Raw genomic sequence first — 16,444 nt, 5'->3', positions numbered from 1 at the left:
TTTTTGCCTTTTTTTTTGTTTTTTTAATGAATTTTTTTAATTTAGTTTGTTAATGTCAAATTTTTTTATTTAATTATCAAATTTTTATAACACGGATTTTGGGTTTGACAGGTTAGCCCAGATTTTTTTTCTGATTTTTTTAATTAATTTTTTCGTTTAATTTAGTTTATTAATATTAAATTTTTTTCTATTTAGTTATTAAACTTTCATAACACGGATTCAAAATTTGATGGGTTAACCTAGCTAATTCTAGGTTAACCCGTAAATTTATTTTTTTTATTTAGCTATTAAACTTTCATGACACGAATCCCAGGTATGGCTGGTTAACCTGGCTTGAAGAGTTAACCCAGTTATTTCATATTTTTTTTCTTATTTCTTTATTATTATTATTTTCATGTAGGCTTTTTTTTCTTTGTTTTTTCTTTTAAATTAATATTTTTTTGTTTATTTTTTTCTTTTTTCTTTTTAATTATTATTATTTTTTAAATTTTAGTTTGTTAATATTAAGTTTTTTTTTCTATTTAGTTATCAAACTTTTATGACACGGATCCAAGATTAGACAGATTAACCTGATCTGACGGGTTAATCCAGTTAATTCATATTTTTTTCTTTTTCTTCATTAGTTTTTTTTCTTCCTGTAGGTTCGTTTTCCTTTGTTTTTTGTTTTCAATTATTTTTTTAATTTAGTTTATTAATGTTAATTTTTTTCTATTTATTTATCACACTCTCATAATAGGAATCTCAGGTTTGATGGGTTAACCTGATTTGATGGGTTAACCCAGTTGATTCATTTTTTCTTCTTTATTAGTTTTTTTCTTCCAATTTTTTCTTAAAATATTGTAATTAACTATAAATTAAAGACATTAATCTTTTTTCTTTCAATTTCATGACACGAATCCCAAGTTTCACGGGTTAAACCAGTTGATTCAGATTTTTTTCTTTTTTTAAGTAGTTTTTTCTTTCAATTTCATCTTTTAATATCGATTTAATTAAGAATTAAACTTTATGATTTTTTTATTTACTATTCATTAGATTATTGTGATCCTATGAAGGGATTTTACTATACCCCTTCTTGCGAAGCACTATTCATTAGAATAATGCCTTGCTTTATTGTTTTTTTTTAATTAATCTTTTTTTTTTTAATTTTATTTTGTAATATTAATTTTTTTTCTTTTTAATTATAACACTTTTATAACAAAACCTTACAACTTGACTCATATCCAAGGCTTCGAGTTTGATATTGCAACCAAACTCACTTAAACTTGAGTCATGCAAGTTTAATATTATAAATATAACTTTTGGGTCAGGAGTAGCAGACAGACTCAGTGCTCTTAGGTATAGTTTTATAGAAAGATATAACACTCTTAGATTTTATTTTTTTAATATTTTTTATACAAAAAAAATTGATCCACTGTGTAGCGCGAGCCACATTTGTAGTATATATAACTAAAGGATGTGGGAAAATCATTATTCCCCCACACCCAATTCACTGTGGATTACAATAGTTAATGTTTTTTTTTCATATAGTTTTTTATTTTATTTTTTAAAATTATATTTTTCAATTATATTTTTTAATATTGAGCTGATTTAGAATTTAGTTTTGTAATTTAAAAAAAGACATTGTTGATTGCTATAATATTTGTCCGTATGGTTTTTTATTTTTATTTTTTTATGATTCTTTTCAAAATTATATTTTTTTATTTATTTTAATATTTAAAATAAAAAAGAACAACCAGTTTAAAAGTTTTGTATGTGTATCTATTTTTTATTGCTACTATGAAGATTAACTTTCTATTTTAATATTTAAAATAAAAAAGAACAATCAGTTTAAAAGTTTTGTATGTGTATCTATCTTTTATTTCTACGAAGATTAACTTTCTATTTTAATATTTAATTAGTGTTAATAATATTTTATATATATGTCAATTCACTTGTTTCTTAGTTTATTTTTTAAAGAATAAACAAGATTTTTTTATTTCTCAATTAAAAAAATACAATACATGAAAACACATCTATAACACATCTATAGCGTAATTATTTTTTTCACATTAAAAATTAACTTGAAATCCTACCCGTATCATAAACAACATTTTTGCATTTCTTAATTATAAATATTATGATATTTTAAAATGTATTTACAACATTAACATATTATTTTATTATGTTCATAATTAATTTAAAATTCTATCAGCAACTTGATGATAAAACTAGTAGACTTTCAAGGAGAAAAAAAAACAAACAAAATACAACACAAAAAGTAATCATATCTAAGAAAAAGGGCCATATGTCACTTTCCCATCATTTTAGAAGTCTAAGTAATGGTGTCCTGACCTATTTTTAACCTTTAATTTTTTCATATATTTTTAAAAATATCTTTTTAAAAAAATATATTGTCAAGGTAAATAATAAAAAGAAAAAAAAAGGAAAAAGGAGTTTAGGGAGTGATATAAGAACAAAGAGAGAAAAAAGGAGCGAGCAGAGTAAGGACTACAAAATAATAGGGGAAGAGCATGCGAAGAAATAAAAAAGAAATAAATTGGAGAATCGAGAAAAATTAAAAAATATATTGAAAGAGACCCTACCCATTAAAAAATAATAGATTTAGGTAATTAGGAATTTATAGTCAAGAAGAAAACAATATAACCATCTAATATTATTTTTTTAAATTAATTTTTCATGTCTTGTAGCGGATCTCGGACAATATAAATAGATGGCATGCATAAACTCACTTCGGCAACCCCACCCACTGTGGCAACAACCTGGAACAGGCCCCTAAAGCAGCAGATCATGGCATAAAACAATAGTTAAAATAAATAAATAAATAAATAAAAATCAAAGCAGCTTGTTTTCCAGCAACTCTCACACGCTTTCTGGCCTCTGATATCCCATCTTAAGCGGAGGTGGTTGACACGTCCCATGCCAACAGGAAGCAGAACGAGGTGGGCACCTTGTGGAGTGGTCCCCGCACCTCCCTTCCGTAATGGCACGTGCAACGAAGATCACTTGTGGAGTGGTCAATTCTTTTTAACAATGTTTTTCCATTCCAAACGACTTGGACATCATCAAAGATCAATTTTAATGTTTATATGTGATTTATTTTTTTTAGAATAATTTTTTATTTGTTTGTTAAATTCTGAATTGCAAATGTATGTTGGCGTTGTTTCTAGTAAATTCAAATGTATTCATGTTTTTATTTTATTTTCACGAGTATGATCATTTCTATTAATTGATTTTATTAAAATATTTATAGTTATTTATATTAGTGATGTTTGGAAAAATAATTAATTTATGGCTAGCTAATATAAATTAGAGAATTAAAAAAATAATTTAAAACCGATTCTCTATCTATTATTATTTCAAATCTCATCCTATAATCTAAAAGGTAAAAATTAGGTTTTGTTATAAAGTTTAAATCTTTAGCATATATATAATATGTTTTTTTTCTATAAAATCAAATCATAATTAGATATGATATTTTATAACAATTTTCATTTTCATTTTTATTAGAATAACCAGCCCTTCATAAAAAAATAAAAAAAATTAATTCATAAAAAAATAAAATTAAAGACCACTTAAAGTGGTTTTTTTCCCTTATCTTTTCACATGATAAGATTGCGGAGATATAATCGCGACAAAAGGTGCCTCAAGTCATGAAAGAAAAGTCTCAAATTTCTAATAATAATGATAAAAATAAACAAATAAATCCCCTAAATTATTGGTGTCGTGCTTGGGTATACCGTACCACATGTGCCAAAATACGGTAATGTATTAAATTTATTTCCAGCGATCATTATCGGTATTCGGGACCACAGCCAGAGCACCATTTATCTGTGGCTTTTACGTTCTTTTCACCGTTCTTCATTGTTGCAACTCGCAAGAAGCCATGGATCCTCAAGAGCTTAAACAGGGCATAGCCCAGCTTTACGACGAGTCGTCAAGTGTGTGGGAGGACATATGGGGGGATCATATGCACCACGGGTTCTACAACCCGGATGATCAAGTTTCTGGATCCGGGTCAGATCATAGGGCTGCCCAGATCCGAATGATCCAGGAGGCGCTTCGTTTCGCTGGCATTTCAGGTTTGAATGACATTTTTATTTATCTATATAGTCTCTGAATCTTTCCCTCCCTCCCTCCCTCCACACACAGACATACATAGTAGACGCGTAAAAGTAGTGGTAATGAATCTAGTTTTGTGATTATGCTGGTATCCTTTTTTTAGCTAAATAAGGACCATGTCGGTACCACCTAAGATCATCTCCAATCCAAAATGTTATTTTGAAAAGCTAAATTAATAAAATAGCATTTTGAATAGTATAAATATAGCTTATCTTACCATATCTATTCCAATGGAAAAAAGCCATTTGAAGAGCCATTTATATTAGAGTGAAAAAAATAAATGTTTTATTATTTTTTAATATTGTTTAATGCTATTTTTTTCCACATGTCTACATTTAATTGGTCTATTTTTTTAGTGGTCCCACTTTGTTGGTTTTGGCTCTTTAAAGAGATATGTAGAAATAGCATTTGTGGGAGAGAAGAGGCATTTTAACATTTTGTTTGGCTTCTCCATTGGAGTGTGTAAAACAAGCAAAAAAAAGCCAAAATATTAATTTTTTATTTTTAGCTATCCATTTGGCTTCTCCATTGGAGATGCTCTAAGGCATAATTACCATATATATATATATATATATATATATATATATTTGAGAAAGAAGATTTATGAGTTGTTGTGTCACTCTTGTGATTTTTCTGTGTGATATTTTTGAACTTTAGCTAATTCCTGCTGATACTTTGTACTTGTGTTTTAAAAATAATTTAATAAATTAAAAAATATATTTTAAATTAATATTTTTCTATGATTTTAATGTACTAATAGTACAAGTAAATTTTATAAAATAAAAATAATATTATTTTTATACATTTTGTAATAAAAAATATTTTAAAAACTAATCGATTTCACGTCCGGCTGAATCATGACTTTGCCAGAAAAGGTCTCATATGCCTCATGATGTTCTCTCCACCACTTATTCTGGACTTTGTATCTCTACTCTTGTTGAGTATGCCGTCCACCTTTTCCCACGTAATTTGTCTGTGCTCTAGCTGTCGTACGTGGACGAGGCCTCATGTCACCGAGTTTTCGGTCAATTATGGAAATAAATTTAATTGGAATAAATATAATTAATGATTGTCATATTGCATCACACGTGTCCACCACTAACTGGTGAGGGGATGTGTGGAGCTAGAAGAGGGCAAGTGTTCATTGTTAATCTATTGCTATTTTGATTAAACACGATTAGAATGATTAAGACGGTACATAAACGAGATTATGATAGTATGAATAGTCAAATTAATTAAACATTGGATCGACCCGGCAACGCTGTGGCCGACGGGCAACGTCTAGAGTGCATAACAGCAGAAGGCTTTCTATGAGTTATCCAATCCACACCAAACTCTATTCGTTGTTGTTAGGTATGATGGGGGTGTTGTTAGGCATGATCATCAAACTTTATTAGTTGTTGTTAGTTATGATATAGTGTAATAGTGGTTAATTTTTAATTTTTTTTATTTGAAAATATATTAAAATTATATATATATTTAAAAAATTATTTTTTATATTAATACATCAAAATAATTTAAAATAAAAAATAAATAAATTTAAATTTTTTCAAATAGATTTTAAAGTATAAAAACAAACAAATTAAATCTTTTATCATCTTGAAATAATAGTAATCGGAAAGAGAGAAATTATATTTAATTATTAAGGTCTTGTTTATTTTTGTGTTTTAAAAATATTTTTTTAAAAAATTAAATTTGTTTTATTTTTTATTAACTTCAAAGTAATATATTTTTAGTGTTTTTAAATTATTTTGATGTTTTAATGTAAAAAATAATTTTTAAAAAATAAAAAAAATCATTGATATGTATTTTGTTATAAAAAACTATTTTAAAAATAATTATAATTACATTTTTAAATAAGTTTTAAAGCTCATTTATTATTAAAATAAACCCCACTACAATGATAGAAAATCAATAATTTTAATGATACGTAGAAATGTGTTGGTGATTATTGTAGAAATGTAAATTAAAAAATTTATAAATACATGTAATTAAATAAATATAGAATTATATAGGTTAATAAACAAGAAAAAAGTCAATAATAACTAAAAATAAAATTGAAAAAAATCAAAAAATAAATATAAATTAAGATATTTAATCTTATGAGATAAAATATTTACTTGATAAAAAAAATATAAATTAAGATATTTAATCTTACGAGATAAAATATTTACTTGACTTTAATTGTTGAATTTTTTTATTTAATCAAGCTATAATAGAAATAGAGACATTAAATTGATTTGATAAAATAAAATAAAAAAATTATACAATAATGCTCATTATTTGAAAATAAATATTTTTTTATTTTAAAAATAAAATTAAACTATATAAAATATAAAAAATTATAGATAAATTAGAATATTTTTTTTAGAAACTAAATTCACATAGTACCATAAAAAAAAATTCTATCAGAAACTAAATTCACATAGTACCATAAAAACAAATTCTATCAAAAAAAGATTAAATATGAAAAAAAAATCACATTCAAAAGGCATTAATTGTAACATAAATTTAAAAATTATTTGAGAAAAAAAATATTTAAAAAAGATATCTATTAAAAAAATATGTTAAGAAAAAATAGTTCAAATATTGTAACTTAACTTGCACTCTAGGTCATAAATTCAATTATGTTCAATAATGTTTTTTTCTTAGATTTATATTTAACTTTAAAAAAATACAAAAAAAGGCCAAACATAACCTAGGCTTGAGCACTTGGTTTTGTTGTTGTTATTTTAAATTATTTACCCTTATTTTTTAAAGAAAAGAAAAGCACAAACAATATATTATATGCGAGCCTAGATTTTGGCCATCCAGCAATGGCCAGCACTTGGTTTTGTTGTTGTTATTTTAAATCATTTACCCTTGTCTTTTAAAGAAAAGAAAAACACAAACAATGTATTATATGCAAGCCTAGATTTTGACCATCCAGTAGTGGCCACAAAATCATGGCAGCCGTTTTTTTTTTGTAAAACAATTCTTAATTTTTAAGTTATTTTAATATAGAAATACTTCACAAATACTCTTTAAACATTTATAAATCAATTTATAAACTCAAAATACCAAAAATAAAGATCGAAAAGCACGAAATTAAGCATGGGTAGATTTATCTTTCTTGTTATAGATTTGTTTTTTTAGGAAATATTGAGGTTCTAAACATCCACCAACAAGCCCTTCATATTTAATGGAACTTGTGCACAACAAAAAAATTTATTTTGGTTGTTAAAAATAGCTTGAACAATACCTTTCTCTCTCATCGCTGGAACTTGACAATTTTTATTTCTCCTCTCTTTCTAATCAATGACCTAAAGCCTTGTTTGTTGTTTCGAAAAATGATTTCTTGAAAATCACTTTTTAAATTTTCATGTATTTGTTTGTCATTAGAAAAGTTAGTTAATGAAAAACACTTCTCAATCAAAGAAAAATTTAGTTTGCCTTTCAGAAAATTGTATTTTTAGTAGAAAATATTTTCTGGAAGTTGTTAAAAATTTGAAAATATCATTTTATTTGCTAATTATATCAAATTTGATCCTCAAACTTTTAATTGTTATATATATTTTATTTTAAATATATTTTTTTGAATTTTATTTTTTTGAATTTGATTTTTATGTTAATTTTGATTCTCATTTTTATAATTGTTATTTACTTTTTTCTTATTATTTTTTAATTGAAATCATTTATCTATCAAATTTAGTATTCATTCTTTTGATTATTACTTATTTTATTTGATATAATTTATGAAATGATAATTATTATCAATTTAAATTCTTCATCTTTTAATTTTTTTATTTGTTAGATTTAATATTTATTATTTTGATTATTAGTTAATTTATTTGAGATAATTTATGAAATTATATTTTTTTCAATTTCATTCTCATTCAACTTTTTAATGTGTAAGATTTGTTTTTTATTATTTTAATAAACTTGAAAAGAATAAAATATTAATAAATTATTTTCTAACTCATTTTCTATAACATAACTAAACATAACTAAATATTGAAAAATATTTTTTAATTTATTTTCATTACATTACCAAACATTAAAAAAATATTTCACTTTCTCGGAATTCACTTAAAAAAATATTTTTTTTTCATTACATTACCAAACATTAAAAAATATTTCACTTTCTCGGAATTCATTTAAAAAAATATTTTTCAGCAAATAAACAGAACCTAAAATAATAAAAATAAACTTTTATATAAAATAATTTTGTTTGAATTTTAAGGGATTTAAATCATATATTTTGCATTATTTTTAATGTTTGAAAACCTAAGTATATTTTTTACATAATTTTTGGCATTCCATCTATTAAGATGTCTTTTTAATTTTAATTTTAATATTATCTAATAAATTCAAATTAGTTGTCTCCCAAAACCAAAATGAAATTTCAAAAAATGGACAACATGCTTGGGGGGCGGCGGTAACGGAACGAGTGTTTTATCAGTGTTGCGACCAATTTTTTTGTTTTTTTTGCAGTACTGGTATCCTAATATCATGAAATTAAATCTTCTTTAAAACCCATTTTCTGGATATTTTAAGAAAATTTTTATAAATTTTATTAAATACTGATCTGAAATTTGAACTAGAAAATAAAATAAAAATCAGTAAAAACTTTTAATCAATAGAACAGTACATTTTAAGAATTTCATATAAATTATTTTATTTTTATATTGATTAATACAAATAAACACCAACCTTAATATATTAATGACATTATTTAATTTATATTTATTTTTAAGTAGTTGGGTTTAAAATATTTCACATAAACAGGTGTCGAACTTGATAGAATGAACAATGACCTCTTGGTATTAACTACGAGGTAATGGAGTTGATTTTGCTTCATTCTTTGATATAACTAAGTTAGCATATGATAAGATTAGTCCCTGTCAAGTTCACTGTATGTCGGACTTGTGAAAAATAAAATAAAATTGTATAGAATATATTTGTGTGATGGTTAATTCTGTTAATTGTTTTTTTTTTTAATTTAAATGATATATTTTAATTTTAAAATAATTTAGTGTGTTATTATGGGATTGAACAATTTTTTTTAAAAGATAAATTAACTTAAAATTATACCATTCAAATCTCAAACACAATATTAACTATCTAGCTATAATTTTAAAATTTAAACATTTATTTTTAGTAGCAACTAAATTATTTATTTGAGCTATATTATGGGTTGTATTATTTTTTTTAAACATAAAAAGAAATATTTAAATGTAGCTAATTTTTTTAATAAAAAAATTAAATCTTATAAGAGTTGATTTAATATGACTTGATTGAGTAGACAAGTTTAAAAACAACTTGAACGACATGTGAAAATATAGTTTGATTAAAATGAATTCAAGATGATATTATTTAAAAAAAATATTGAGACGAAAATATATTGAATTGACCTTAGTTAACTTGTGTTAATTTTTAAAATTAACGGCTTTAGTTATAAGACTATAACAACTCTCTATAAAATAAATTAAAAAAATTATGAAGTTTATTTTTACATAAATTCATTGGTGAATGCAAATTGGAAAAAAATTCAATCTAAAAAAATATAATAAAAATTATTTAAGTTTATTTGAGTTAACTTGTAAAACTTATAAATAGCACTATGAAACTGAAATAATTTTGTAGAAATAATTAAAAATAAATAACAAAATTTAATTTATAATATATTGAATAATAAAAAAAATTAATTAAAAACCTAGAAAAAAACTTAAACCAACTGATTTAAACCATCAAATTCATAATAAAATCACAATATTAAGATAATTAGAAAGAAAATAAATTATAATAAATTATAAAATTTAATTTTTATTAAATTAAATTTTTTAAAAAAAAAATTATTCATGAAACAAAATTAACAAAATAAATATAAAATATCTCAGGCAAAACTTGACTAAAAAATTCAGAATGAATTGAGATTAAAAAGAGAGAAGATATTTGTTCCAACTTATTTTATTTTTTGAAATGATGCACGATTACAAATCATTGGAGACAAAACATGACAAAGGCTATAATATCCATGACCCCACCAAAAGAAAAAACATACCGTAGTCTAAAATCATTAGTGAGATGTTATTAAGTGAGCGTCTGGTACTTCTTTTCAAAAATAATTTTTAATTAAAAATATTTGAAAATAATAGATTTTTAAATTTTTTAATTTTTAACCTATCACATCAAAATTATTTAAAGAATATTAATTTAATATTTTTAAATAAAAAATTCAAAATTTTTTTTTAATAAAAGAAACAAGGGCTCACGACAAAACAAATAAAAAAAATATTATCTTCATGAAAAAGCAAAAACGCACACCATATCCCATCAAAGCCTCTCTCTCTCTCTGTAGCGGACGCGACACCTCATCTTTCCCCTCTTTAATTGTAGTGTTAATCAGTCGAGAAACCCCACAAAGCAAAATAAAACAAAAAGCCCCCCTGAAAAACTACTCCCTAATGATAGCAATACCCATCATGACTAGTATGCTACTATCCAGCACGTCACAAACCCAAATCTTCCACAACAACCGCACGTCCCATCCCATTCCTCACCTCCACCCATACCGTACGACGTGTCTTTCCCCTCTGCCATGTCGTCCCCGGTCGATACGTTGCGTGGGGTCAACAGCCGTTGCAAACACTGGCAGTACTCGAGAGCTTAAGCAAGGTATAGCAGAGCTTTACGACGAGTCCTCTGCTGTATGGGAGGACATTTGGGGAGACCACATGCATCACGGATTCTACGACCCGGATGAAGTAGTTTCCGGGTCGGATTCCGATCACCGGGCTGCTCAGTTCCGAATGATAGAAGAGGCACTCAGTTTTGCCGGCGTCTCTGGTTTGTTACTCTTTTTTCTTTGCTGCCTCTCTTCCATATATATATATATATATATATATATATATATATATATATATATATATATATATATATATATCTCAGCTCCCGAAAAACCTCCGTCTTATTAAAAAAACTTACGTGGCAGCCTACTTTTAGTCCTGCCGTTTATGTTTATGTTTTTTTACATGTCATTAGCATAGCAATGAAACCAGCCCGGGTAACGGGCTGGCTAGGCGAGCTCGGATTGATGTGATTAATTCAAGTTGATTTAGATTTTAAACTTTGATCTGGGTTAGATCCCAGATAAATTTGCCGGCTAATCTAGATTTAATAGCTAAAGAATATATTATTATTATGCTAAAAAAATGCTATGTTTTGACTTTTGTTGTGTAGGCTTGAATGGCTTTGTGAACATGTAATTTTAATTGGCTATTAAGAAGAAATCTGAGTGTCAAGTCTCGTGATGAAAACATTGTTTTTGTAATTTGGATTTCGACTCGTATTATGAGTGCTGCCAGAGTCTACCGAGATGAAGAGTGGTTGCTTGTCAATCTTCCCCACCACTCTCAAGGTGTGAAAACTAGCAGTGCCCTCCAAATGCATTAATAGAAATGTGAGGAATGATTTCTTCAGAACCTAGCTAGTTCCTGCCCATGAACAACTTCTTCTCCACTGTTTTCTTCATCATCCACGATACACGATGAGTAACGTTTTTTATTCTTACACCTATGCCCTGTTACGAGCTTCTCATCACACCAGAAACATTCCTTTTGCTCTCCTCTCCCCCACCTCCTTGCTCCTTGGTGTGACCTAATGAGTTTTGTGTTTGTTTGGTTAAAGTAGTTTTGAGTGGGAGTAGGTAAAATGTCTATTTGAGATGGTTTTAAGGTAATTGGAGTTGATGAGTTTGGAATTCTGTGAGTAGTGAAGTAAGGGTTGAACCTGGTTTGGTTTACTTGAATGGTAGTTTGGGTGGGTTATTTAGAGTGGCCTGGATGGTTGCGCCTGTTGGTGAGGGTGCTCTGTTGCAATTTGGCTAAATTATAAGCTATATTTTTTTATCTCCACCACCAATCCTCTTATGAAAAGGACTAGAGCCGATTTCTCATTAACCTTAGCTCTATTCCATGATATGTCGAAGTTCTGAATATAAGTTTCCAGGTTCCCAACTTGCCTTAATTCCATGAGTTCTTTCAATGGGTCCTTCTGACCCCTAAATCTAGAACATAGAGCATCCACATATTCACTCCACGAGATTGTCTTATCCCCTAAGCTTCTCGTAAAGTTTTGGTGCCACTACAAGGCCATCCCATCCAAGTAATAGGAAGCTAATTTCAACCTGTTAATAGGAAGCTAATTTCAACTTTTTATCATCCTTAATTTCCTCTATCTCAAAATATTGGTTGTATTTATACAACCAATTATGTACATCATCACCATCAAAGTTAGGAAAATCTCGTTAAGATCTATGTACCTTGCAATGTAACTATCCTCCTCCACAAGTCTGACAAGTTTCGACTGTAGAATTTTTAGGAGTATTTTATTATCTCAAAACTACAAATTTTGGTTGTTGTGGTGTGTGTATATATATATATATACACACCTGAAAATTCTACAGTCGAAACTTATCAGCCTTGTGGAGAAGGATAGTTACATTAGTATTTTATTATCTCAAAACTGCAAATTTTGGTTGTTGTAGTGTAAAATTTGCAGTTTTGAGATAATAAAATACTCCTAAAAATTCTACAGTCGAAACTTGTCAGACTTGTGGAGGAGGATAGTTACATTGCAAGGTACATAGAGCTTGTAAGGTATATTTTTTTGCAAGGTATATATATATATATATTATTTTCCTCGTATGATAACTAGATCGGTATATTTTTCCTAGAGCTTTATGTAACAACACTCCATCCGAGGAAAAACAAAACCAGAGTATGATTAATGTATATCAGCATGTGAATGAGTGTAAGCTTCTAATTAAGTCCCAGTCCATTATTTTTATATCTAAATTGTTTTCCAGAGGACCCAGAAAAGGGGCCAAAGACTGTGGTTGATGTTGGGTGTGGGATAGGAGGCAGCTCTAGGTACATAGCAAGGAAATTTGGAGCCAAATGCCAAGGCATCACACTTAGTCCCTTCCAAGCGGAGAGGGCCAATGCTCTTGCTGAAACTGAAGGATTAGCTGACAAGGTGTGTGTTCCAACATTTTAAATATTTTACATTAATTTACCACTCGAAGCTCTGCAGTATAAATTGTGTGTAAACTCTAGCTTCTCTTTCTTTGGCCAATCACAAATTTAGTTGATATCTAAGACATAATCATGTTTACTTTCGTTTCTGTTAATTATTTATTTGTTTATATTTTTGGAAGCTGGTGAGAATTGGATCTGCTTCTGTAGTATCAACACCCTTTCTTGCATCCATCTTCATTCATCATTTTGTAGATAATAGTACTACACTAGGTTTAGCAATAACAATGTCAGCATTTAGCAGGTTTCCTTTCAAGTTGCAGATGCATTAGAGCAGCCATTTCCAGATGGACAGTTTGATCTGGTTTGGTCAATGGAGAGTGGAGAGCATATGCCCGACAAAAGAAAGGTTGCTTCTCTCTTACACCTACTAGCTTCACTTATAATTCATTTCTACGCTTTAGATTTGCTTCATTTCTTGTTATATGTGGTTATCTCAAGTTCCACTCCTTGTTCCCTCAAACTGGCAGTTTGTTGGTGAATTGGCTAGAGTCGCTGCCCCAGGAGCCACAATTGTTATTGTAACATGGTGTCACAGGGTTCTTGGCCCTTCTGAAGAATCTCTTCAGCCATGGGAGATGAAGCATCTTAAAAAGATATGTGATGCTTACTATCTTCCAGATTGGTGTTCTACTGCTGATTATGTCAACTTACTTGAGTCCCTCTCTCTTCAGGTAAATACTGCCTTATATTTGGCTAAAGGATTGAATATTTTTCACAAAATCAACGAGCTACAACAAAGGCTGATAATTAAACTTAGCCACTTGTTAATGTTACAATTTGTATCCCTTTCAGATACATGGTAGAAGTTTCTTTTAGAGTAAAACAACAATATTGGAAAGAAATGATGAACTAAAAGCTAGTCAGAATATGTTCTTCCATTTCATGACCCATTGATCCATGCTGAGTGGGTATACAGAGAATTTGTCATTTTCACTTGCGAATATATATATTTCTTCTGGACACATTAGGACTTGAGTCAAAATCCAATTTTCCTCTCTGCCATTGTTATCATAACCTATTTGTTACCTCTAAATTTTCTTTTCAAAATGTAAAAACTAATGTCCCAGCTGTCATTGCATTGCAGGATATTAAGACAGCAGATTGGTCTCAATATGTTGCTCCATTTTGGCCAGCAGTAATTCGCTCGGCATTGACGTGGAAGGGCCTGACATCTCTGCTGCGCAGTGGTAAGCTTTGCATTCCTTGCTAGCAATTACTGTTCATTTTCTTTTGTTCCCTACCCTGACATCTCTGCTGCGCAGTGGTAAGCTTCGCATTCCTTGCTAGCAATTACTGTTCATCTTCTTTTGTTCCCGACCTTTGTTTCATTTGTTTCAATGGAAATTGTTTCTTGGAAAGCTTTCATGGTTTGCTGTGTTTTTGCTATGAATCTTTATGTGCAAGAGCATACATGATATGTCATCATGCAAGGATGTATGATAAGGTTTCTATTCGAGTAAAGCTATGCAAACAAATAAATCATATAAATTTGATAGAAATCGCTGTGACAGTTTAACCACCATTTAATGCTTTCGAGATTCTCATCGTCTATCACTTGACACATCAGTTTGTATTAAATTTTGATATGATTGTTTGCTGGTAAGCAATCTTCTTTCTTATGCATCCGAGGTGAACTACTCCTGTATGACCTTATGAGAAAGGGATCTCAGTTTACCTCTTTCCCATTTCAAACCGTAAATGCATTTTGCTACGTATCTTTTCAAATTTTTATCTTTCTTACCATGAATTGATCAGGTATGAAAACCATCAGAGGAGCACTGGTGATGCCATTGATGATTGAAGGATACAAGAAGGGTCTGATTAAGTTTGCCATCATTACATGTAGAAAGCCCGAATAAATTTGAAGACTGCATTCTTTAGACGCAAGAATGGCATCATTCATTACGACCGGAATATTTCCATGGTTGGAAGAAAATGAAAAGAGAATAAGAAAGGGAAACGGGGAAAGAATGCAGGCCAGAATTATAGCATTGCCAATGTTTCCTGGTTAGCTTCTCTCTAGCAGTTATACTTCACGGTTGTGTATTAATTTATGGATTGCCAGGAGAATGCAAGTGACAGTTGCTATGGCCGGAAGGCTTCTTCTTTACTCTCTGATTGGTGATAAACCAGATTTAACCCTTTTTGTTTTTAAAAAAAGTCTCTAGCCTCCTGAGGACGTGATTATATATATGTTATAAAATAATTGTTGTTGACCAACCCGTTTAGTTTAGTGAACCCATAAATAGAGAGTATAAACAATAATTGTCTGCCTTCTTCTTTACTCTCTGATTGGTGATAAAACAGATTTAACCCTTTTTGTTTTTTTAAAAAAAGGTTTCTCTAGCCTCCCGAGGACTTGATTATATATTTGTTATAAAATAATTGTTTTTGACCAACCCATTTAGTTTAGTGAACCTATAAATAAAGAGTGTAAACAATAATTGTCTGCCCTCTGAACAATTTTTTTTCTATTTGTAAGATTTAAAAATCACAAACAAAAAGCTATAAAGAACCGGATGTGGAATAAAGTGTCAATTATGTAACCGTTATCAATAAGCCTGGCATCATGCCCATAACGTTCGTCGGCCGAGCAGTGAAGCAGACTCTTCCAGTCGACGACCACTTTCCCTTTTCAAACAAAACAAAACAAATGCCCTCTTTTACCTTTTAAAGTTAAACACCTGAATGCTCGCGCCCTAGCATTTCTTTCTTCATTAGGACATCTGAGAAAAGGCCGCCGATCTGCTAAGCCGATATCTCGTTGATGAAAAGAAAAGGGAAAAACCTCAGTTTAGTCTCCAATCTCTACATTCATTCTCCATTTAGTCCCAAACCACAAATCATGAAGTCTTAAAAATCCTCAATCAAGTCTTTTTGTTGATGTTCATCAATATATTGAATTCTCCGCTTTCTAGTGCATAAATATTAAATTTTTTTCAAGTCGACATTATTTTAGGTATAAGATATGTAAATCAAACTTGAACTATTGAAGGAGATTGACAAAAGAGCATATTTAAGAAATGAATGAAATAATTAGGATTCAATTGATAAAATATATAGATTGGGGATGTAATTCTGAATTGGCAAAACTGATTTTTGTTTTTAAAAAAACCTTAAAAAGGAATTGAATCTTCCAAATTTTTGTCGGAAATGGAAGGGCATAAGAAATAAAAAAGAATAAATCGGCGACGTGGGAAGAAGGAGGAAAGTTTGGAAAATTACAGAAAGCCCCCCTGTAACAA

The 16,444-nt window shown here is 28.6% G+C and overlaps 1 protein-coding gene across 2 annotated transcripts; it reads left to right on the top strand.

Moving 5' to 3' along the window:
- Positions 1-3,731: 3,731 nt before the first annotated feature.
- G-TMT (gamma-tocopherol methyltransferase) lies at positions 3,732-15,312 on the top strand. Of its 2 annotated transcripts, none has more exons than XM_011046126.1 (6): positions 3,732-4,079; positions 12,968-13,137; positions 13,441-13,545; positions 13,667-13,870; positions 14,284-14,386; positions 14,955-15,312. In XM_011046126.1, exons 1-6 carry the CDS (start codon positions 3,884-3,886, stop codon positions 15,056-15,058), a joined length of 882 nt encoding a protein of 293 aa, XP_011044428.1. In that variant the 5' UTR covers positions 3,732-3,883; the 3' UTR covers positions 15,059-15,312. The 2 variants fall into 2 exon arrangements, with proteins under 2 accessions (XP_011044428.1, XP_011044427.1); XM_011046125.1 differs by lacking the exon at positions 3,732-4,079 and adding an exon at positions 10,423-10,947.
- Positions 15,313-16,444: the final 1,132 nt, after the last annotated feature.

Source organism: Populus euphratica, unplaced genomic scaffold (assembly GCF_000495115.2).
Source record: "Populus euphratica unplaced genomic scaffold, PopEup_1.0 scaffold96.1, whole genome shotgun sequence".
Taxonomy (NCBI): domain Eukaryota; kingdom Viridiplantae; phylum Streptophyta; class Magnoliopsida; order Malpighiales; family Salicaceae; genus Populus; species Populus euphratica.
This window is presented reverse-complemented; position numbering and strand designations above follow the sequence as displayed.

Coding starts and splice junctions, on each gene's coding strand:
- G-TMT (XM_011046125.1), top strand. CDS start 10,566: ATGATAGCAATACCCATCATGACTAGTATGCTACTATCCAGCACGTCA. Junction 13,546..13,666: donor ATATGCCCGACAAAAGAAAG/GTTGCTTCTCTC, acceptor TCAAACTGGCAG/TTTGTTGGTGAATTGGCTAG. Junction 14,387..14,954: donor GACATCTCTGCTGCGCAGTG/GTAAGCTTTGCA, acceptor TGAATTGATCAG/GTATGAAAACCATCAGAGGA.